The 23,268-nt window shown below is 36.4% G+C and overlaps 3 protein-coding genes across 3 annotated transcripts; 2 read left to right on the top strand and 1 right to left on the bottom strand.

Annotated features, from left to right (window-relative positions):
• The first annotated feature begins 6,329 nt into the window (after positions 1-6,329).
• LOC116016662 (heat stress transcription factor A-5) lies at positions 6,330-12,114 on the top strand. Its single transcript, XM_031257021.1, has 2 exons — positions 6,330-6,838; positions 10,646-12,114. The coding sequence occupies exons 1-2, from the start codon at positions 6,608-6,610 to the stop codon at positions 11,876-11,878; spliced, it is 1,464 nt and encodes a 487-aa protein (XP_031112881.1). The 5' UTR covers positions 6,330-6,607; the 3' UTR covers positions 11,879-12,114.
• Positions 12,115-14,425: 2,311 nt separating this feature from the next.
• LOC116017189 (protein RALF-like 24) lies at positions 14,426-15,193 on the top strand. Its single transcript, XM_031257723.1, has one exon. It carries the CDS (start codon positions 14,495-14,497, stop codon positions 14,939-14,941), a length of 447 nt encoding a protein of 148 aa, XP_031113583.1. The 5' UTR covers positions 14,426-14,494; the 3' UTR covers positions 14,942-15,193.
• A 4,237-nt stretch (positions 15,194-19,430) lies between these two features.
• LOC116015667 (adenosylhomocysteinase) lies at positions 19,431-21,845 on the bottom strand. The gene is made up of 2 exons (XM_031255808.1): positions 21,052-21,845; positions 19,431-20,465 (listed from the first exon to the last, which is right to left on the bottom strand). The coding sequence occupies exons 1-2, from the start codon at positions 21,760-21,762 to the stop codon at positions 19,719-19,721; spliced, it is 1,458 nt and encodes a 485-aa protein (XP_031111668.1). The 5' UTR covers positions 21,763-21,845; the 3' UTR covers positions 19,431-19,718.
• Between the last annotated feature and the right edge of the window lie 1,423 nt (positions 21,846-23,268).

Genomic DNA, 23,268 nt, shown 5'->3' with positions numbered 1-23,268 from the left:
GATGAATCTGGTGTGGTCTGTCTTTGGTGATACCATATTTTCAAAATCAGATTTTGTGATCAATCGCTTCTTGCTATGACACGTCCCAAGATCTATCTTTTCAGAAAAAAGTCAAACAAATCTTCTATTGGGCTTGTTTGGTTATGAGCGGTTAGATTTTAGCGGTAGCGGATTGTGTTAGCGGTTATCAAATAGCGGATTATATTAGCGGGTTTGACCAGTGGATTGTATTAGCAGTTTGTAAAAAGATGTTTGGTAAAATTAGCTGTTTAGATTAGCAGTTAACATTTAAAATGACCAAAAGAGTATACATAATATATATATATATATATATATATATGTATAAATAATAACAATAATAATAATGTTTTAATACATACATAAATAAATAAATATATATATATATAACAATAAATAATAAATAATAAATAATAACAATAATAATAATGTTTTAAAATTAAAAAAAAACAAAAAAAAAATAAAAAAGGGGAGGGGGGTGGGGGGAGGGGAGCCACACGGCTCCCCTTTGTTTCCCCACTTATCCCACATCGGTGGGATAAGTGGGGAGTGGAGCCTTGAGGCTCGCCTCAAGGCTCCATTTTTCATTCAATCAGTTTGCCCAGCGCAGGCGGTGCGCTGGGCAAACTGTAAGTTTTAAATTTTTTTTTTATATATATAAGGGCGTTTTGGGGAAAGTAATACTTTCCCCAAAACGCCAAATGCAAAACGCTGCTATATGCAGCGTTTTGTATATTGGCGGTTTGGAGCAAATCCGCTGCTCCAAACCGCCATTAACCAAACAAGGTTTTCAGCGTTTTGACCATCGTTTTGACCATGGTCAAAACGCTGAAAACGGCGGATTCGCTACTAACCAAACAAACATATAACCCTATTTTTATCTATTAAATTCACTTCCACTTTTAAAATCAGATCTTACTTTATAATATCATTACATGGGTTAATTTCATTTTTATTGTAGATTTATAGGTTACAGATTTAGTTCTTTTTTATCAAAATTTTTTATTTGGTCTTAGTATTATTGTGATATTATCATTTTTTGTCATATATCAATAAAATAATTTCAATTTCATTAATTACATTTCGGTCAATTATGATTTTTTTCAAAAAAATAAACATAAAAAATATAGCAAGTCAACCTACTTTATATAAAAAGATCAAAAAGTCCTTGTATTTAACGGTATTTCAACGACTTTATAATGAAGGACAAAAAATGATCATGCCACAATAATACTATGACCAAATGTGAATTTTCTAATAAAAAGGGACTAAAAGTGAGTTGTCACCTATAAAGAGTGTGTTTGGAAAACAGGAAAATGATTTCTGGAAAATGAGTTATTTTTCAAAAATCATTTTCCTTTCTTGTGTTTGGCTACAGAGCAAAAAACTGTGTGTCATTTTCCAGAAAATGGGCAAGGAAAATGATTATTATCCATCTATACAATCCAAAAATGCAAAATAATCACCACAATAATATCACAATTGTTACAAATAATCATTCATTTATAACAAAACATATGTGTTAATAATGATAATATTTTGTAACATTTTATAGTTATTGCTATTAAATATCAGGGATTACGATTGAGGAAATTGATTGTTTCGTTATTACTGTCACATAATTATTATTACAATAATAAAGATTATCGATTTTGAGCTAAGGAATCAATATATAGTAACATTGTTATTATTGTTGTTTTTGGATTGTGATGCCCACTTTGATTAAGTATGAATATTTGATTATATATTCATATTTTTAATGAGTTTGTTTTATGCATATAATTAAATTAAGTGTATAATATTATGATTTGAGTTATGTAATTTAGTTTCATGAGAATTTATTTTGCAAGTGAAAACATATCCTATGGTTTTGATATTGTTGGAATTTGCATTTTTAAGCGCTATATCTCATAAAGTTTATTATATGCATTAAATCATTTTGTAGTGGGCCTACAAGTTAAAACTTTTCAATAGTTGAAAAGTATATATAGTTATTATAAATAATTTTTTTCCAAAATGGTCTCTCGATTATTGCTCATTCTCAATTTTACATTTCAACTTTCAATTGCACCCAATATGGTCTCTTGACTTTCAAAAACTCATCCAATATGGTCGATCTTCCGTTAGGTTTGCGTCAACTTAATGTTAAAATTGAGGGTATTTGCGTCAGTTCACATCATTCGCAGCTAATACACCTTCCGGTCGTCGTTCATTTTTTCACTCTATCTCCCGTGATATGATCTATTTGTGTTTGTTGGATGTTATGTACTTTTTTTTTTTTTGAAAGGGGATGTTATGTACTTGTGTTTGAATGGTTTTATTGCTTTTGTGCTACATTGCATGTGGTGTGAATGTGTTATATCTTCTCTTTACAACTACCTGCCTACCTTCACATGTGAGAAGTAAAAATGGATGTTTTCTTGTTGCTTTGCTAAAGTTAATAGGATGAGAATAATTTGTCTGGTGATTTGTAATAAAAATTTGCTAATCAATTCCCATAATAGTATAAATTTTTTGCTAATCATTTAATGTCATTCATGCTTAAAGTAGTTCTGTTATTGTTAATTACTTTGAATTATTGCTAATCACTTCCCATTATTGCTAATCACTTCTAATTGTTGCTAATCACCTTCCCATTATTATATTGCTAATCACTTCACATTGCAGTATAAATTCTCTTACTAATCTTCTGTTAATTCTGTAATTTAATTTTGAAGTAGTTCTTTGTGTTAGAGGTCTTTGTGATTCATATTAGCATTTATCTTATATCCTAAAGCAGCATGGAATGTCATGAGTGAACACTAATTTATTATTATGTTACTTAAATGGCACCAAATTGAAAAAAAAACTACTTCACCTTCTTTGTGATCTTTGCATACAATACGTTGAAAACAATAAAGGAAAAAGCGGTGGAGTAACCTCTCAAAGGTTATTGTGGAAGAAGATAGAGGCAGAATTTCAAAAAAAAAAAAACAAAACAAAAAAAACAAACCCTGAATGGGATAAAATAAAACAAAAAAAAAAAAACAAGGTAGATTGGATGAGAGCTAGATGGGGTTTGTGGAAACAACTCAAAGGAAGAGAGACAGGATTAGGATGGGATCTTGAAAAGGAAACTATTAGTGCTACATATGAGTGGTTGGATTTGAACATTACGAAAAATCCAAAGTTTGAGGCTTTTCGGGGAGAAGAGTTTGAATTTGAACTAGAAACTAAGATAGATCAAATTTTTTGTTGTTATGCTCAAGAAAGTATTACTTGGTGGATAAAGGCTTCCCAGAAAGAAATGGATATTTGACACCTTACTCTAAGACTAGATACCATCAATCAGAGTTTCGTGGAGCAAACCCAAGGGGATCTAAAGTATTTAATCGAGCTCATTCATCTTTAAGAAGTTGCATTGAGAGGGCTTTTGGTGTTCTTAAGGCTCGGTGGAAGATATTGCAAAAGATGCTTATATATTCATTAATAGATCAAAACAAACTTATTTGCTCATGTTTTGCATTGCACAACTACATAAGAAAAAACACAATTGGTGACCCCGGTTTTAGATTCATTGATCAAGATCCAGAGTTCATACCTTCAAATATTTTTCAAGATGTTGAAGCTAACTTTGTATCAAGTGATGATAATATGAGAATTCAAGAAATGACAATTATTCGCTATACACATTGCATCTAGTTTGGTTGCAGCTAGGCGTCATTCCTAGAGTATTATTACTTGTATTAGTTGTATTAACTATTATGTTGAATTATTATTATTGACTTATGTTTATTCTGATTTTGTTTGAATTGATGTTTTTGATGTTCAACTATTATGAGCTATGGAGTCTTCCTCTATAATTATAGAATTAATAATACTAATAAAAAAATACTTGAAAAGTTTAATAATAATAATAATAAATAAATAAATAAATACAAATAAATTGTAAAAGTAATTAAAGAATTCATGAATTAGCCAAACACTTTTGTATAACCAGTTAATACAATCAATTAGTCAAATCAGTTAATAGAATCATCTGTTAGTTATCAACTAACCAAATCAGCTATCAGTTATTAGCTGATTGCCAAACACCCCCTATATAATGATCTTACTAAAAATCAACTAAAAAACTATAGAACCAAAAATAGTACAATTGAAATAAATAGGAAATAGCATTATTTTGGAATAAGAGCCAAATTGGCTACTCAACGTAACAGGACAGTGCAATCAAGACACTCGACCAAAAAAAACGTTCATTTACATCACTAAACAGCGCAAATCCATCCGAATTCACCTGCTAGCCGGTTTCCATCCCTTCTTTCCGGTTGTCCGCTGATGTGGCTGATTACATGGAAATATCTAGGTTTATTCTTTTATTTTCCTTCGTCTAACCTTCCAGTGTGTAAGCATAGTGACGTAGCCAAGCGATTGCAAATCCCCAATTCGAAAAAAAAAACTCCCATTCAAGCTCCATAGGCGTTCCTTCTCCAGTAGTTATTCTTGTTCTTTTATTTCTCTTGTTGTTACAGAAACCCTAGGTGCAGGTGTACAAGAAACGTAATGGAAATTTCCAATTCAAGGTCGCCTTCAAGTTCTCCAAGAATGTCCAATCGAAATTTTACTCTCCAATACGAGTTGTGTTTGTACTGTAAATGTGGGTTGAAATACCCATTATGCACAGCTCGGGATAGTGGAAGGAAATTTGTTGGATGTCAAAATTGGAAGGTTAGATTTTTTACTTTTGTTTTTTCATATTTTGTTTTAGTTTTGATTAGGGTTTACCCACTTTTATTTTCAAGTTAGTGGATGTGGTTTGTTTCGTTTATGTTGAGGATATCATACAAGGGCTTGAAGCTATAGAGTATGAATCTAACAAAATTGATTTAATGGAGTGCAAAAAGATTGTTGAAAGTTTAAGAGATGAAGTGTTGGTGGTCCAACAGAGATTGGACAGTATTGAAGAAGCAACAAAGAAAATGACTACAATTGACCATCATAATTGTGTAAAGGTTGTTAAAGTTGTAGGTTTTGGACTTGTAGTTTTAGTTGCAATTGTATGGTTTAATTTTAGGTTTATGAGTAAACCTGGACTTAATTGTATTTTGTAGATGCATTAACCTCATGATGAATGCCCAAGCACCTTTTGCTCAGATGGCATGTAGTGATTCTCCCATATGAGAGGTCATGCGAGGCGGTATTGGTTCTTATAATATAATGTAATAGAGTCACATTTCAGTGCAGTTACAAAATACATTAGTAGAAGCCATGTATCATGTCATAATTCGACCTTGCCTAGAAATTTTTCCAACAGGGGGTTCATTAGGCTCACGGGTTTTCTTTTTCTTTGGCCTTCCGGTCATAGGCCTTGGTAAATGGGCTTATCTCACCATTCAGTGGTTGGATAGTGTGACTATAAATCCTATTGTAAACTTCCTTTGAGTAGCATTCATCAATGAATTCTTCTAGATCTTTGCCTAGATCAAATATGGCACAACATGCATGTGGACAAGGTATACCTGTGAGGTCCCAAGTTCTACATGAACATGTTTTCCCCTTTAGCTTCACTTTGAACTGCTGACTCAATATTCCATTCAACAACTTGACCATTTTTCTACTTTATTATTAGGGTTTAGGGACCACATGAATGACTCTATGTTCCATTAAAGAATGCACACCAAAACGACAACAACATTATTTCCATTCGACGAGTCAATGCTCAGAAAAAAGACAACCATGGACCACATAAAGCAAAGCAAACTACATATGTCTCCATTTTAGTTTACAAACAACAGAAAGTGTCATGCTTTTCCTAAAAAACAAACAAAAAACCTAGACCCAACTATAAAATAACTCAGAAAATCATACCTCAACTTCTGTAGTTGAAAATGCGAAGTGAAAGCCTTCAAACTCTTCAAACAACGAACCAACAACGCAAGTAAGCTTTGGGGTTTTCTGATTTGGGGGTTTCTTTCGAATTGGGATTTTGTTTCAGTGTTGAGGATTTCAAATTGGGGATTTGCAATCGCTTGGCTAAGTCGTTTTGCTTACACACTAGAAGGTTAGACGAGGGAAATAAAAGAATAAACCTTGACATTGTCATGTAATCAGCCACATTAGCAGACGATCAGAAAGAAATGGTGAAAGAATGGGTGAAAATCGACTAGCAGGTGAATTCAGATGGATTTGGGCTGTTTAGTAATATAATTGAACATTTTTTTGGTCGAGTGACCTGATTACAATATCCCGTTATGTTCAGTGGCCAATTTGATATTTATTCTTATTTTTAAAGACTTGAACTGAGATAACTCAACCATTCCTATAGTTGTGATTCCAATTAGTTTGGTTCAAACCTTGATCACGACTACCCTGGTCAGGGTAGCTTCATAGAATTGAATTCTTGATTTTGGCTTCGAATTCAGATTGAAGAGATTGAATCGAACCCAATTGTCAACGACTTTAAATCCACCCAATTTGATCCACCAACTACCAAGCTTTTACCTGCATCATTTCAAAATCTCTTCTCGTCAATTTTAGACAGCTCGCAAAGTCGACCTGCAACTTCTCCCTTTCTTCTCTCCTTGGACTAGCTCATCGGAAGTCAACGGAAATGGATGGGCTTGCTCCGGTGCCGGCCGGCGGGGGCGGCGGTGGTCCGGCTCCGTTCCTTATCAAGACGTATGACATGGTGGACGACTCGGGCACCGATGAAATCGTACAGTGGTCCGAGAACGGCAACAGCTTCGTGGTTTGGAACCCTCCGGAATTCGCGCGGCTTCTCCTCCCTACCTACTTCAAGCACAACAACTTCTCCAGTTTCATACGTCAGCTCAACACCTATGTATGTTAATCCTCTCTCTGTTTTACCCGTGCAGACTTCTAATTTGTTGAATTCATCTAAAAGCCCCAGCTTTGCTTTTGATTTTTGATTAATTCCTGAAACTTGGTAAGTGTATACATGTGCATATATTTGTGAATCCTTTTTTAGGGTTTGGAGTGTATGCGTTTAGGATTAGAGCGAAATTTCTGTGAAAAATCATTGTCTTTGTGTATACTGCCTCTAAAGAGTGGGAATTGAATTTCTGTCTTATTTCTGTCAGCTATGTTAGATAGTAAATTAACTTTTGTTTAAGACGATCAGTGGATAGGATTGGGTGAATATCTGATTTGTGTGCTTTATTTATGATTTATGAAGCCTTTGAATGGAATATGTATGAACAGAGTGAGGGTTGATGCATTTTCATGTTTTGGTTGAATGGGTTATGGATTAGAGGAAACTTTGGGGTGTCACTCTTCAGGGACAGATAATGCTCACGGCTACAGCTGGTACCAGGGGATGACCAAATTAGAGTGACATTAATGTATGGTGCAGGATGCTAGTAATTAGCATTTCTTTTAGTTCCAAATCTTCAAAGCATGCTGCAGTTGATCATAGGATCTCGAGTGCCCGAGTCATATGAGTTAGCTGTGAGGACAATATTGCTTACTTAAAATGAAGTTTGTCTTATCTTAGCTGAAAACCTGAAAGTGAAGTTTATCTTATCTTTTGTAGTTTTTGATTGATAAGGAAACTTAACTATATAGAGGTGCTTTTATATGTTCCTTGGAGGATTCAATTTGCTAGTGTTTATGTGTTTCGGGTGCAACCTAACAGAGACTAGATTTGACAATTCATGGTTATACTTCTGATCTAATCCTTGGCTTATTCCAATGTTAGCTTTGTTGTTCTGAGGTGCTTGTATAGTTGACAAATGCGAACTTATTAAAAGCGTTTGCTTTTGCGCTTAAAGTGAAAAAGCGAGGCAAGCGACACCTTGTTGCTCCGCTTGAGCAAGGCGCAGCCGTGTGAAAAAACGTGCGACTGAGCACGCTTTTTCAGTGAGGCCAAAAGCGAGGCTTTACCATGTACAGTGCAAGTCAACAGTCAAAAAAAACAAAAACAAAATTCTAACCTAACCCTAAGTCGCGATAAAAACCTCATACCGCCGTTCTCTGCTCACCCTCTTCATCCCTCACTGCTTTCTGCCAATCTACCTTGATCATCATCATCGCCGCCTCGCCACCGCCTCCTGCCTCCTCCCTGATCACCCATGCTTCTCACTCTGTTTTTTTTCTTTCCCTTTCTCTTCTTACGATTTACGTCGTTGAAGACTTGAAGAAGACTGGTGTGAGGTTAAAATGTTAAATAGGAATAGAGTTGGAGTCTTGGTCAGACACTTGGCAGTAATTGTTTACACTTCAGTACACATTTTGTGTGTGTGTGTGTGTGTTTTTTGTTTCCTTTTTTGGTATTAAATTAAGTTTTGAAATTGCTATAATTAAAATCTTAAATTTCAATTTACATTTAATTCATTTAAGATTTATGCCTTTATTATTGAATTATTGATTATTGATTGTTGAATATGTGATATTTTGATGACTAAATGACTTGAATGACATTATTTTGATGACTAAACTTTGTATTATTATGATATTGTGACTTTAGGAGTTTCTATTTATGTTATTTTGCATTGGTATTTGAGTATTTTGAGTATATATAATTTTTTTAATAAGCGTCGCTTTATGTGAAAAAGCGACGCTTCGCTTTGCGCTTTTGCTTTAAAGCAAAGCCCAAGCTCATTGCTTTGGTGCGCTTTTTTGCTTTAAAAAGTTTGGAAATGTAGACCGACTTTTCTAGTCATTGAATTATGGACAATGATTAAACAGGTAATGCTGGATTTTGATGCCTTGAAAATGATTCTTCTGAAGCTTTGGGTGCACTTTGCTTTTAACTGCCTGTGTTCTAGCCTGATCATAGTTCAGATGTTGCTACTATACTGAATTTGAGAGTTGTTTGGCATACAGCTTATTACCTGTTTGCTATTAAATCACTTATCATTTGAATAAAGGTTTGAGAATACACCTGTATTTCTTTAAAAGTTTAGACATAGATAATTAACATCTAACTCCTTCAGACATAGATACCTTCAGAACATCACTACTCTCAGTTTCCTGACATTGAAATATAGGACCTATGGGGTACACCAAGGGAACTTCTCTTCTTTTTTTTTTTTTTTTAAATAATGTGTTCAGTGTTCTAGGTAAATTCCCTTGGGTGTTTCTATGTTATGGATTAACAGACATTAGAATGAGCTGAATGGACTTCAAAACAATTTTGAACTTGATAAAAATAATGTTTCTAATGCATTCTGATCTTTAGCTTTCGCATAAACTTGATCTTTAGCATAAATTTATAATTTATACAGAGTAATAAAAATAATAAGGGATAAAGGTCAAATAAACCCTCGAGCTATACCTAATAATGCAATTAAGCCCTCAAACTAAAAAAAAAATGATATCTCTCTATCAATCTTTCTCACTCTCTTTTAATTATTACTCCGTAACTCTTAATCTTGTATCAATACATTGCATATCTCATTTAATTTGATTACCGTGTGCTTAGTCAAATTCTTGGTGGCCTGGTGATCTGATATGAGTTTAGTGGAGTCATTTATTGAATTGATGAAAATGGCTTCTGTTAATAGGTTTCTGATTGTTTGGGCACTACTAATTACTACCCTTCCCTTCTCGTGCTTGTGCGCCAATGGCACTGGCAGGTCCAACGAGTGCCCCATCTACATAGTCATTCATGGCAACAACCTAAACCACATGGGCGGTGGAGGTGTTTGGCTGCCATCAACCGGATATTTTTTTTTTTCATTTTAATTTTTTTAAAAATTGTTTTTATATTTTAATAAAAATAAATTATTACATTAAATAACTAAATAAGTAATAAAAATGACATGGAAGCATACACAAGCAATTAAGGTGACATGGAATCTAAATTAGTAGTCAAGTAAGCTACAACTTAGCATTAACTTGTTGATCATCTGCTAATAGGCCTAATTGCACTTTTTTGTAGGTTTCAAGGACTTGAATGAAGCTTTTTTAAGTTTGAGGGCTTAATTGCATTATTAGGTATAGTTTGAGGGCTTATTTGACCCTTATCCCAAATAATAATAATAAATGATGATGATGATGATAGTCTCAGGAAGGAATTATGTGATGTGTACCTCTGAGTTTATAAGAAAAGATCAAACAATGCATGGAAATCTGAGCTTCAAGCCCTTGTTTGATACCCACTGAGAAGCCCAGCAAGGAAGACTGTACCTCCACTTAAACTCCTTAGATTCTTATGAGACCTTTTAATGTCTGTTTAAACATGTTTGTATGGATTTCTGTCATCCATTCTAAACCTTAGTGTCTGTTCTTTAATCTTTAACATGATGTTATGGATATATCATATATGTATGTGCCATGGTCTGATTACTGTACCAAAGGTCTGAAAAAGGTACAGATAAGAATTCAATTTACTGGGTTGAAGGCTTGAAGCTGTATGGATATTGTTTTAACTGCTTCAGCAGGACTTTTGGCTTGTTTCCCATCCAAAATTTACAGTCTGTTTCTTACCTTGATTTGTCGATTTATATTCATTCCATATGTTGGTCTGATTACTGAAAGGTACAGATAAGAATGCAATTTGCTGCATGAAACTGTTTGAATATTTTGGTCACTGCTCCTGCATATTTCTCAGCTTTAAAATTCTCGAGATTCATAATTCCCAATGTAATTACATAAAATTGCATTGACACCAATGTCACCTTGATAGGGTTTTCGGAAGATTGATCCTGAAAGATGGGAATTTGCAAATGAAGAATTTCTGAGAGGCCAAAAGCATCTCCTTAAGAACATTCACCGCAGAAAACCTATTCACAGTCATAGTCATCCTCCAGGTTCCACAGTAGATCCAGAAAGAGCTGCATTTGAGGAAGAAATCGATAAGCTTTCTCGTGAGAAGAGTAATCTCGAGGCCAACATCTCAACATTCATACTGCAACAGTCCACCGCAAAACAGCAGCTCGAAGAACTAACGCAGCGGGTTGGTAATATGGAGCAAAGGCAAGAGAATTTGTTGGCATGTTTCAAAAAGGCCATCCGTAATCCCGATTTTGTTGAACGTCTTGCTCAAAAGCTAGAATCCATGGATTTTTCAGCTTATACTAAGAAAAGAAGATTGCCTCAAGTTGAAAATTCCCAACCAGTTGAAGAGACTATCCTGGTAGACAACCATAGCAGCTCTAGACCTGAGTTTGGTAACCTATGCCACCAAGATTTCTCAAATAAGCTGAGGCTAGAGTTATCTCCAGCTGTTTCAGATGTTAATTTGCTTTCTCATAGCACTCAAAGCTCAAACGAAGACGGGGGTAGTCCCCTCAGGAGATTATCTGAAGGATGGCCGAATGATTTGCAAATGAGAACTGCTGATGTTCTATATGCTCCAGAGACAGTCGAGCTTTCAGATACAGGAACATCATTTACCTTGAAGATGGATTCTCCTTTGACCGGTAAAGCAAGTGGTGTCACAAGTCCGAGACTCAACTCGTTTCAACATACCTTGACTGCTAATGAGGAAGTCGATGGGCAAATGTCCTGTCAATTGAATCTTACTCTAGCTTCTTCTACACTGCAAGTTGACTCTAACCCACATTCAGCCAGAATGCCACAAATGGGCGATATGATTAGATGTTCAGAATCAAGATCCAACATTGATGGCAATGTAGCAGATCATAGCATTCCACAGAAGACCAGAAACCCTTCTATAGATAATGCCAATTTGTCTTCTGCTCACAATGCATCAAATAACAAGCAAGGGTCTGCCACACCTCCGGCCCGAGTGAATGACGTGTTCTGGGAGCAATTCCTGACAGAAAGGCCAGGTTGCTCTGATAATGAAGAGGCGAGCTCTGGTATCCGAGCAGGTTCATATGATGAGCAAGAAGATAGAAGATCAAATCAGGGAATAGCTCGAAACACAAGCAGCATGGATAAACTTACTCTCTAAGGTCGAGATTCTTCCCCCTTTTTCCATCGCTCTTCAATTTATAGCTTGTAAAACTAATTTCAGTCAACTTGCAAAGATTTACAAGCATTTTCGTCCAATGGTTTATATCATTGTACATTAGCTGCTCAAAACCGTGAATAGGGGCTGACCATTTGTACATATATTAATATTTGTTCCCCAAAACATTAGGTGAAGCTTGATGGGAGATGATTATTTATCCTATTTTTGTTCTTTTATGGTTGCGAAAGCTTTACATCATTAGTAAGATAAATGCTTAATTTATGTTCCTTATTGAAAATCACATAACTATATAAGTTTAGATTCATGTTTTCAATGTCATATTGGTCAAGTTGGTTGACACAACACATCTTTACATTAGAATAGATTAGATGGTTAAATCAACCCAATGGGGTAGCTCAAGCAGCAAATGAGCTCTCTTTGTGGTGAAGAATTTTGGGAAATATACAAAATTTTTTAATGAATTTCATGAGCAAATTACTAGAAAGAAATAAAAGCAATGTGGATCTCCCACTTGACTTAGCCTACATTTCATAGAATGTGGCTCCACAAGATGCAATATACAAGATCGTGATAAAATTATTTTAATTTTTTTAATGAATTTCACGAGCAAATTACTAGAAAGAAATAAAAGAAGTGTAGATCTCCGACCCGACTTAGCCTACATTTCATAGAATGTGGCTCCACAAGATGCAATATACAAGATCGTGATGTGTCAGTCCAAGCACAATAGCAAGAGGGTTGTACTTGAGCCCGTCCATGTTAACTTACGGGATCTAATCCATATTGTCATCCATAATCTAAAGTTATGTGAGGTAAGTCTATATTAACGCGCGAGATCTAACTCACATTGTCATCCCTAATTCAAAATTTTTAAATCCCCTTCACACTTGACTTGACAACTGATGAGGCAAGGACAGCCATAGTTTGAATGAGCATTGAATTGAACCCAGCCCAGATCCAACTCAGCCTCTGCAACACTGTAGCAACATCGCTCAAAGTCAAACTGATATCCAATGCAAAGAAATTGGCATTACTTTAATCTGGATCTTGATTGGTACAATAATCTCACCAAAACTTGTATGGATGGTTTTGGATTATTGGTGGGTCATTTTCACTCACCCCTGCACTTTCCCATGACTAAAGAGTAGCCAAGTAGGTAAGGCAGCAAGATTACCCCCACAACATTAATGACTAATCACCATCTATGGACTATGGCCCTATCTCTTCTTTCTTCTCTCATATTTGAATAAAGGTATCAAATTTGCACTGCACATGTCAAAGGTCTTGAACCACAACTGCTGAATACAAAGGAATTATATGCAATGGGAATTATATAGATTCACTGTAGTCTTGTGATGCACATATATATGGCATACCAAATCTTTAGAAAGACAATCAACAAGGAAAGGGGAAGGCAATCAAAACATTCCCCGCAACATGACACAGAAACGGCCTCCAGAAAGCAGCACGATTCGCAGATTGCTTAGCAAAATAGAAGTCAACACCATTAATCATGGATGCAACCTCTTTAACATCATCAATGATAAAGCCAAAAGCATAATTAAATGAGTTCGAATGTAAAGCAAAGTAGACTAACTGAGAATCTGTCTCGATGTTAACATCTCTCATTCCTATTCCTTTTAACCAGCTAAGAGCTTTACGAATACACATTGCTTCAGCCACCTTGGGTAGGATGGGTAATTTTTTGTTTGAGAAAATTCTATTTCTAGTCCCTAAGTTATAGGTTGGCAGCAAATTTAATTTCTTGTGTTATAAGTGTCTACCAGTTTTAGTCACTAAGTTACTAGTGAACAGATGCTTTTGGTATATTCGTAATCAACACAATTCAGATTAATAGCCATCATTTTTAGCCACTAAGAGCATGCACATAAGTGGTTCTTTCACTATTTTTTAGAGTATTATAGCCAACATGGAAGAGAGAGAATGTAAGAGAGCGAAGAAAGGATTCCATCTGCAAAATAGAGTTTTTGGAACAATAAAAGTGCATTGGAAAATGTGAACTGATATTGATGCTTTTTTTTATATATATAATCTTGTTGATTTACTGTTTTACGGTAAAAATGCATTGGAAAAGTGAACAGAAGAAAGAGTTTCATTTGTTTTACTGACTCAATATCAGTCTTCTATTTTTTTTTCTTTTCCCCTTATTTCTTGTCCAACTCTCTCTCTCTCTCCTATATGACATATTAAAAACTGTACAAAATGTGAACTGATATTGATGCTCTAAGTGAGTTGGAGTGCGATTTTAGAAAAAAAGAAAAAAACATAATTAAAAGTGAAAATGGACAACTGATGTAACTATAACATTGAAGTAGTGTGATACAGGGCAAACCTAGCTAAATTAGTTGAAGAATTAGTTTACTAATCACAACATTTCAAATCTACCAAATCATACTATCAGTCATCCTAGAAAAAGTCTGTAATAAAGTCATAATTGAATAAATGTAAGAATATTCTTATTGGTCTGTTTTATATGTACAGTTATTTCACCAAAATTTGCACTCCACCACTCTTTACTTCAATGTCATTTCTTTCACAGCCACAAATCTCACTTTTCACTCCCCATAACAAATCATGAAAAAAGCACTAGCAGGGAAAATCTTGGGACACAAGATGCTGAAAACCCAACAGCATTTCAAACCCTTCATCACCATCTTATTATCATTACTTTTCTTGAATTCCCAGTTGAGCCTCTGTGGTGGGGCTTCAGCAATGGGCCTAAATCCGGTGAAAGGCACCGACTTTGATGTAATGGTTAAAAGGGGCTGTGTTGGAAAGAGCAATGAGTGCACTGCCATGGCTGTGGAGGAGGAAGAGATGGATTCTGAGAGCAATCGGAGGGTTTTGCTGATGCGAAAGAGGTACATTAGCTATGAGACTCTGAGAAGAGATTTGGTGCCTTGTGATATGCCTGGTGCTTCATATTACAACTGCAAGGGCCCTGGAAAAGCTAACACTTATAACAGAGGGTGTGAGATCATCACAAGGTGTGCTAGAGCGGTCAATGGCATCAATTCTTGAGTTGGTGGAACTGGGGATTGTAGTACAGAGATGGAATTGGTAAAGTTTTAACTGTGCCTGGAATATTTTGCTGATTTTTGTTTTAGGATTCTTTGTTTTGTTTATTGTAAATGTGAAGATTTGTCTGTCTATTTTCTGTTTTGACTGTTTATGTTTAATCTCATCTGATGCCATTGAGAATATAGGGCTTTATTTTTGGCATGAAATACTATTAAAAATTCTCAAATGTAAGAATGAGTATTTGCCAGGTAACCTAGGTTTAATTGAAAGTTATTGATAACCTCATGCCATGTTGAAGATTTTGTGGACGTTAGACATCCACTTGTCTTCAACATAAGAAAACTGAACCTAGCCCACACGGGGAGATCAGTTGGTTCTTAAGTGGCAAATTATTGGCAATGACGCATGATTGAGCCCTAACAGTCATAGAGATTGGGAATCACACCCAATGTGGTGGACTCCTTGTGGGCACCAGGCATTGGTCCTCTTACTTAATGGGTCATTGAGTCACCGTGATTTACCAGTTTCACAAATCTTGTCGGACCGGGGTGTGGGGCCCCCGGGGGAGAGATTTCGTCTTTTGTGGGCAAGAAAACTGAACCTAATAAAATCCCCTTCACATGTTCTTGATAAGGTACTAGATATAAAGAAACTGCTAGTTTTGTACAGAATTATCAATTATGTTGGTGTTCTTATCTTCTGAAATGTAAGCCAAATGTTGTGATTGCTTCTATAAATAGTGAAACTGCAAGCTAGAAAGCAAAATGAAACACACAAGGCCCTGCTTACTGTCAATCACTTCACTTGCCCTGTACAGTATGAAGATTTGCTTAATTGTGTTGGATATGCTATAACCTGTATAGGATATAGGCCAGAGGTAACAGCAATTGTAATATTTCAAAAGGAATCTGATATTGCAGTTTTAGCTTAATTTTCAATTGAACTGATACAGAATACTTCAAAGTCAAGTCATCTTGTTTGTACTGCCACAAGGAATGCTTTAATATTATCATAATTATTCTAAACAGTTTAAACAAATCTAAAAAGCAATTTTCAATTTGTTGAGTAACTCCATATGTATGCAAAACGAAGCTACCATTTTCTAGAAATATAAAATTCTTTGGCTTACCATGATCTCTTTTTCTTGGGTTCCTTATCTTGCATATATTTGACTCGCTAATATAGTAATGTAAAGTTATGTTGATTAGATAGAAGGGTTATATATGTCTGGGTTTATACACTCCCAATACTTTGGTTTTGCATTTTGTTAGGTTAGTCAAATGAAGAACTATAAAAGGATTTTGTTTTATGACAGAATTCTTGTGAAGGTGAAAGAAGATAAATGGTCTTAAGATGTTGTGACTTTGATTACATCTAAGATGAGTATGAGAAGCAGTGGGGATAAAGAATTTATCAGAGATGGCTTGACATGTTTAAAGTAGAGTTCTTGATGTAGCTGTGAGAATGATAGAATGAGCCACAGATTGATAGTAATCAGAAACATGAGAGAAAGAGGTATACCTACTCAGGTGTTATGAAAGATGTAAAGGTCAAGAGTTTACTAATAATTTAGCACTTGTTTTCTTTTTGGTTACATACGAGGCCAACGGGGATTGAACTTGTGTCCTTCACTTAGAGTCACAAATTATGCTCTTAGATGGGGGCAATCCCAGCCAAGTTGATCGGGCTATTGGCTTGGTAACAAAAAAGTTTCAAATTCAACCCCGAATGGGAGCGGCTTATTGGCCTTCTTAGTTTAATTTGGTTAGCTGTGGGTAATCTAGGCTGGCCTTCTTAGTTTAATTTGGTTAGCTGTGGGTAATCTAGGCTGGCCTTCTTAGTTTAATTTGGTTAGCTGTGGGTAATCTAGGCTGGCCTTCTTAGTTTAATTTGGTTAGCTGTGGGTAATCTAGGCTGGCCTTCTTAGTTTAATTTGGTTAGCTGTGGGTAATCTAGGCTGGTTTACTTCCTTGTAGTCCTTTACCGGCTAGGTCACAAGGCAAGGTTTACCCAACACACACCCTCAGATACCATTATCTAGGTTTCATTCAGTGGATAGAACAAGTTATATTGCCTTTAGACCTAAACCACAACTTCAATGAAAATGTGGCTCCAGATGTAGCAAAGAAGGTAAATAAGATCACCTTCCATGCTTGCCCATGCTCATCTAGTCATCTTATTTGGCTTTGATTTTAAAGAATCTTTTGCATTGTATTCCCACTTGGTTAAAAGACAGATTAAGTGCATTGGGGTGAAGTTATGCTTATCTGTGCATTTCTGTCTGAACTGTTTCTATGCTTCTAACTTGGGCAAACAATTGTGCAATAGCCAAATAACTAATAGAGAAAACTAGCATGTATCCAAAATATTGTAGTTTTTCTAGGCTATCCCCAATAATGGTTTTATCATGGTTTTTGAGAAAAAGAAAGATGATCTGGAGGAGGGTGTGAAGAGAGAGAGAATGGGTGAGGTTCTACTGCAAAATGAGGTTTTTGGCAGTGAAGTGGGCCCCACCGTGAGGAGAAGAGATGCGCCTCACGCGTCGCGTGAGGCGCAACTCTCGCGCCCGCCTGGGTGCGTAAATCTGTATTTTGTTTTTGTTTTTTCAGATTTTGATTTTGTTTTTTTTTTTTTCTTTTCTTTTCTTTCTTCCCTCCCCTTCCATCTTCTCTTTCTTAGTCACACTTGCAAAAACACCTCAAAAATTCCAAATATTGAGAATGTCCTTAGAATCAACCTGCAAAACAAGAACATCTGTTGCCCTTGCCCCTTGGTCAATGAACTTCAACAAGCACGGTATAGTTTAGATGCATGATAAAAGTCCAGAAGTCTTTGAATAGTTCTTGCAGTGAAAGTCTTTGGTACCATGCTTGTTTTCCATGTTGAAGATCCTATGTTCAAGTCATCTCAAAATTAGGTTATATAGTCTTATTGAGTATCTATGAAGGAGTTCCAGTCTATTTGTGCTATATATGAAGGAGTTCTAGTCTAATTGTGTTATCACCATTGTTATATGTAAGAGTTTAATCAAAAAATATTTCATCAAAATTCCACATCACAAATTCACAATAACTCACAAAATAATTCAAGACATGATGGGTATAGTTTCTTTAAAATTGATTTGTTTCTTCCCAAGAGTTTTTCATGATACAATGGATATACAGTATATAATTGAGCATTTGAAAAATATACTTGAGTTATTTTCAAAAAAAAAAAAAAAAATACTTGAGCTGCTAAACAAAGTAAAACACTTCTGTCAACTACTATGTAGTATGATCGCACTTCTGTTACCATTACAAATATAGGTGGTCACAAAATCAAATCCCCGTGATGGGGGCATTGATTCTTTAGACTGAAAAAGATTGAGAAAAGTATATAGTAAATACTATTTTGTAAAGAATCATGAGTGTTTAAAAAATATTTTTATAGAATTAAAACAAATACTATTTTAATGCAATAAGGATTAATATAAATAAGGTAGAAGATCTTATAAAAGTAAAAAAGCCCAACATTGCATCCTGCACATAACCACAAAATCAGGTCACCCATTATCTCATGGTTGTCCACATTACACACAAAAGACATGATAGGCACTCAACATTTCTTACTGGCCAGGTTAGCCTTGTAATTTGTAAATGTACTTTCACCAATCATCTCTTAAATTTGCTTCTCTATGCCCAACTTGTTTGATGGGTTTTCAGACTCTTCTACACATGCTCTAAAGGGCTTCAAAGTTTCGAGTCCACTTATTTGAGTTTGAGTCTTTATCCTCCTCAAAGCCAAATCATATTGTCAACTATGAATAAATATTTTTTTGATATATTATTTGTGTATTAAAAATTCATTATTTAGTAGTATACTAAATAATGTATTTTCAGTACTCAAATAATTTTATCTTTAAAAAATATATTATATTTTTTAATATTAATATACGGAATGTACATTATTTGTATACTAAGAGCAAATCCATTTATTGGGTTTTTTGAATGATTTTTGTCAGAATTATAAGAAAAAACAAAAACAAAAAATTAAAAGATATTGTGGTGGTCCAGTTAGCGACTTAAAATAAATTTTTAGTGTATTAAAAATGTACTTTAGGTCAATGGTCCATGGTTAATATTTTTTATAGGGTGTAACATGTTGATGTTTAATGAGTTTCTTCCACCCAACCACAGCCACCAAGTTGGTCCATAGTATAATAATTGCTCCTCAAGTAGGCTTACTCCCAACAACTTCAAAAACTAATACACTAATCAAATATTATTTGGACAATGTTGAAGTTGAGTATACAATTTGCAGCAGATAAGGTGTGGGCAGGTAAATCCAATTAACAGATGACCAACTTACACAACATTGAACAAAACATTAGTCCAAACCAAACTCTACCAACTCTTATGTAGCTCTTAGTGGTTTATAATGTTCTAAAAAAAAGGAATATAAAGACAGGATGGTTGTTAGCCTTGATTGAGGTAAAAGAGTAAAAACAGGATGGAAAATCAAATTTGGTTTCCATTTTTTAATGAAAGAAAGTCATAACAGAAGCAAACCAATCTAACTGAAACAGGCTACAATACCACAACACACCACCTCCAACCACACAGCCTTATTCAACATATAAGAGATGGTCTTCTACAAGAAAGACCATTCTTTCAAATTTTCCAGCCTCCCAAAATCCATCAACCAAAAACTACCATTTCTAGCCCAAATCAAAATGTGTATAAAGAAAGCAACAATTGCATTAAAACATTCTCTTCTTCTTGATCTTCGAGGCTTCCGCTTAGTACCTGTAATGAGGAGGCTTGTAAGGACCCTCAACTGGAACACTAATGTAAGCAGCTTGTTCGGGGCTAAGTTTAGTGAGCCTGGCACCGAGCTTCCCGAGATGAAGGGCAGCAACCTTCTCATCGAGGTGCTTTGGCAAGACGTAAACCTTCTTCTCGTACTTGCCGGTGCTCTTCTCCTTCCACAGCTCGAGCTGGGCAATGACTTGGTTAGTGAAGGAGCAGGACATCACGAAGCTCGGGTGTCCAGTGGCACAACCCAAGTTCATGAGACGGCCCTCGGCCAAAACAATGATGCCGGTGTTGGTCTCGGGGAACACAAATCTGTCGGTCTGAGGCTTGATGGTGATCCTCTTCACGCCAGGGTACGTCTCGAGCCCTTGCATGTCGATTTCATTGTCGAAGTGGCCAATGTTGCAAACGATGGCGTTGTTCTTCATCTTCTTCATGTGGCTAACCATGATGATGTCCTTGTTACCGGTGGTGGTCACAAAGATATCAGCATCAGAGACAACATCCTCGAGGGTAAGGACCTGGAGACCCTCCATAAGCGCCTGGAGAGCACAGATCGGATCAATCTCAGTCACGATCACACGGGCACCAGCCTGCTTCAAAGCTGCAGCACAGCCCTTGCCAACATCTCCGTAACCGCACACAACTGCCACCTTTCCGGCAATCATCACATCAGTGGCTCTCATCAAACCGTCTGGTAGAGAGTGGCGGCATCCATACAAGTTGTCAAACTGTCATCAAACATCACAAAATTTCATTAAGCATAACTACAACATATAACATACATCAACAAGTAATAAATCAACACAAATATGCATTGCCCACATAGACAGCTCGGTTAGTTCTTGGGTGATCAATTGCGGAGATCAAGCCCCAACAACCCAACGTGGGAGTTACATCCAATGTGGTGGGCTCTATGCAAGCACTAGCACTAGTCCTCCCACCTATAGTCACAATATTTAACTCTCCAATATTCTATAAGGCCGAGATGTGGGGCCCGGGACGGGGTTAAGGGAATCTGCATTGGAGTGCCTTCAACTAGGGATTGCATCACACTACCATTTTTTCTTAAAAAGGAATTGGGACCAGATTACACATATTTGTTATGTAATATAAGTAGTAGTAAAGTACAAACTATTAGAAAAATCAAAGTAATCATGTCCTCACTCTAAGTATCATCAAGTTTGTATTAGATCTAGGTTTTATAACACATTTCAAGTAAAATCAATCCAAATCAAAGCATAAACAAGCAAATATTCATTAAAATTTCTCAGATCTAGAGCGTATAAGTAATTAACACAAGTAGGGTTAGGTTACCTTGCTCTTGGTTACAGAGTCGTTGACATTGATGGCAGGGAAAAGAAGAGTTCCATTCTCCTGCATCTGATAAAGTCTCTTGACACCAGTAGTGGTCTCCTCGGAAACGCCAACGAGTCTCTCCTTCATCCTCGTGTACTTCTTGGGATCGGCCTTGAGGCCGTCTCTGATGATGGTGAGAACGATCTGGAACTCGGCATTGTCGGTGGAGCTCGGATCCGGAACGGTGCCGTTTTTGGCGTACTCCTCCTCGGCCTTGACGCCCTCGTGGATGAGGAGAGTGGCGTCGCCGCCGTCGTCGACGATGAGATCCGGGCCGCCGCCGGGGCCCCAGTCGAGGGCCCTCTCCGTGCACCACCAGTACTCCTGGAGGGTCTCGCCCTTCCAGGCGAAGACGGCGGCGCTGTCGCGGGCGATGGCGGCGGCGGCGTGGTCCTGGGTGGAGAAGATGTTGCAGGAGCACCATCTGACCTCGGCGCCGAGGGCGGTGAGGGTCTCGATCAGGACAGCGGTTTGGATGGTCATGTGCAAACTGCCGGTGATCCGGGCGCCCTTGAAGGGCTGGGAAGGCCCGAATTCGGCCCGGCAAGCCATGAGCCCAGGCATTTCGACCTCGGCCAGCTCGAGCTCGAGGCGGCCGAAATCGGCCTGGGACATGTCCTTGACCTTGTACTCGCGGCCGGACGTGGTTTTCTCGACGGTCAAAGCCATGGGTAGAGAGAGTATGGACAGTAGGGGGAGTAGATCTGGGCCTCTCTTCTTCGGGGTTTTTGGAAGAAGGGAGTGTGCAAGGAAGGGATAGCAGAGGGGAGTGATATAAATAGGTTGCAAGTCTTCAAATGAACGATCAGGATTGATGAGATCTGAAAACAGTGGTGTGGTTTGGTGGATTTTAGATCTGACGGCTCCTACACGGAGAATATGGTAAAATAGAGTCTCTTTAAAGAGGCCAAATGACCAATACACCCCATACACCTTGTGCCTTGATATTTAGTCTTTTTTGTTTAAATTTAAAAAAAAAATGAAGTAAATTAAGTCAATATAATTTAAAAACTAACACCAAGTATAAAGAGTCTAATTCACATCTAATTCTCCAATGTTTATGGAGAGCCGCCAAAGCAAGTCTTAACCTAAGCATAGAAAAACACTAATTAGAGTCGGTCAAAATGAGCTTAGCTCACTAAGTCAGTCCATTCTACCTCCTCAAAAAGGTAGGGCGGACTTTGAATTTTATGGCATGGGAGGGTTTTTTAGCCTGTCCCGTCAAAATAGCGGGCCGGGCCGACTGCAGTCCGCCAAGCCCGTCTAGTATGTATACATTATTAATATTAGTGTGTATATATACATCATTTTATATAATTATATATATAAATATATGTTAATTAATTAATTAATTTAAATTGAAAAATGTATTAGTAAGTAATGCATTGTATAAATTATTTGTTATTGCTTTATAGATTCACATATTATGTACTATTTGATTATTTATTAAGGACTTATTACTGTTATTGTTGTTCTCAAAAAAATTAAGGACTTATTACTATATTAATTATCGTGTTCAACAAATTACAAGTGCATTAATATATATTTAAACTATTCAACTTATTTTATTTTAGTATACACTTATTAACTTTTTCATATTAATTTTAATTAAATTTAAAACTTTTTTAATTTTGAGGGCCCCAGCCAAGGCCCGCAGATATAAGGCAGAGCAAGACGGGTCAACCTATTTTAAGCCCGTATTTTGACATACCCCCTCCCACTGGCCCGTTTGACAGCTCTACACTCAATCAAAACATATAAAGGAAAAGGTGTTTTACCATAAAACCATCATAACCATCATACCTCAAAGCCTTCATCACCCTTATAACCCTCATTGCCCTCATTACCCAGGGTTACGAGAGTTATGAGAGTTACGAGGATTTTAAGCTATATATATGGGGTTATGTTCACATAGTCACATGAGAACCTCATTCCAAGTAAAAATTGTGGACAAATTAAAGTCATAAAAATTAAGTGGTCAACGACTATATTTAAAAGTCAACACCCTAAACTCATTTGCCTAATTAGCAATCCAAATCGCCCAAAAATATCAATTAAGGGGTAAATCTATCCTAAACTTCTATCAAAATAGGTAAAGCATCAACAAAATTGGGTTGTTGGTAGCACATAATGTTGGTTAATTTGGGTGAAAATCTTATTGTTTTGTTAATATCC

The sequence above is a fragment of the Ipomoea triloba genome, chromosome 4, assembly GCF_003576645.1.
Source record: "Ipomoea triloba cultivar NCNSP0323 chromosome 4, ASM357664v1".
Classification (NCBI taxonomy): Eukaryota; Viridiplantae; Streptophyta; class Magnoliopsida; order Solanales; family Convolvulaceae; genus Ipomoea; species Ipomoea triloba.
This window is presented reverse-complemented; position numbering and strand designations above follow the sequence as displayed.

Coding starts and splice junctions, on each gene's coding strand:
- LOC116016662 (XM_031257021.1), top strand. CDS start 6,608: ATGGATGGGCTTGCTCCGGTGCCGGCCGGCGGGGGCGGCGGTGGTCCG. Junction 6,839..10,645: donor TACGTCAGCTCAACACCTAT/GTATGTTAATCC, acceptor TCACCTTGATAG/GGTTTTCGGAAGATTGATCC.
- LOC116015667 (XM_031255808.1), bottom strand. CDS start 21,762: ATGGCTTTGACCGTCGAGAAAACCACGTCCGGCCGCGAGTACAAGGTC. Junction 20,466..21,051: donor ACTCTGTAACCAAGAGCAAG/GTAACCTAACCC, acceptor GTTTGATGACAG/TTTGACAACTTGTATGGATG.
- LOC116017189 (XM_031257723.1), top strand. CDS start 14,495: ATGAAAAAAGCACTAGCAGGGAAAATCTTGGGACACAAGATGCTGAAA.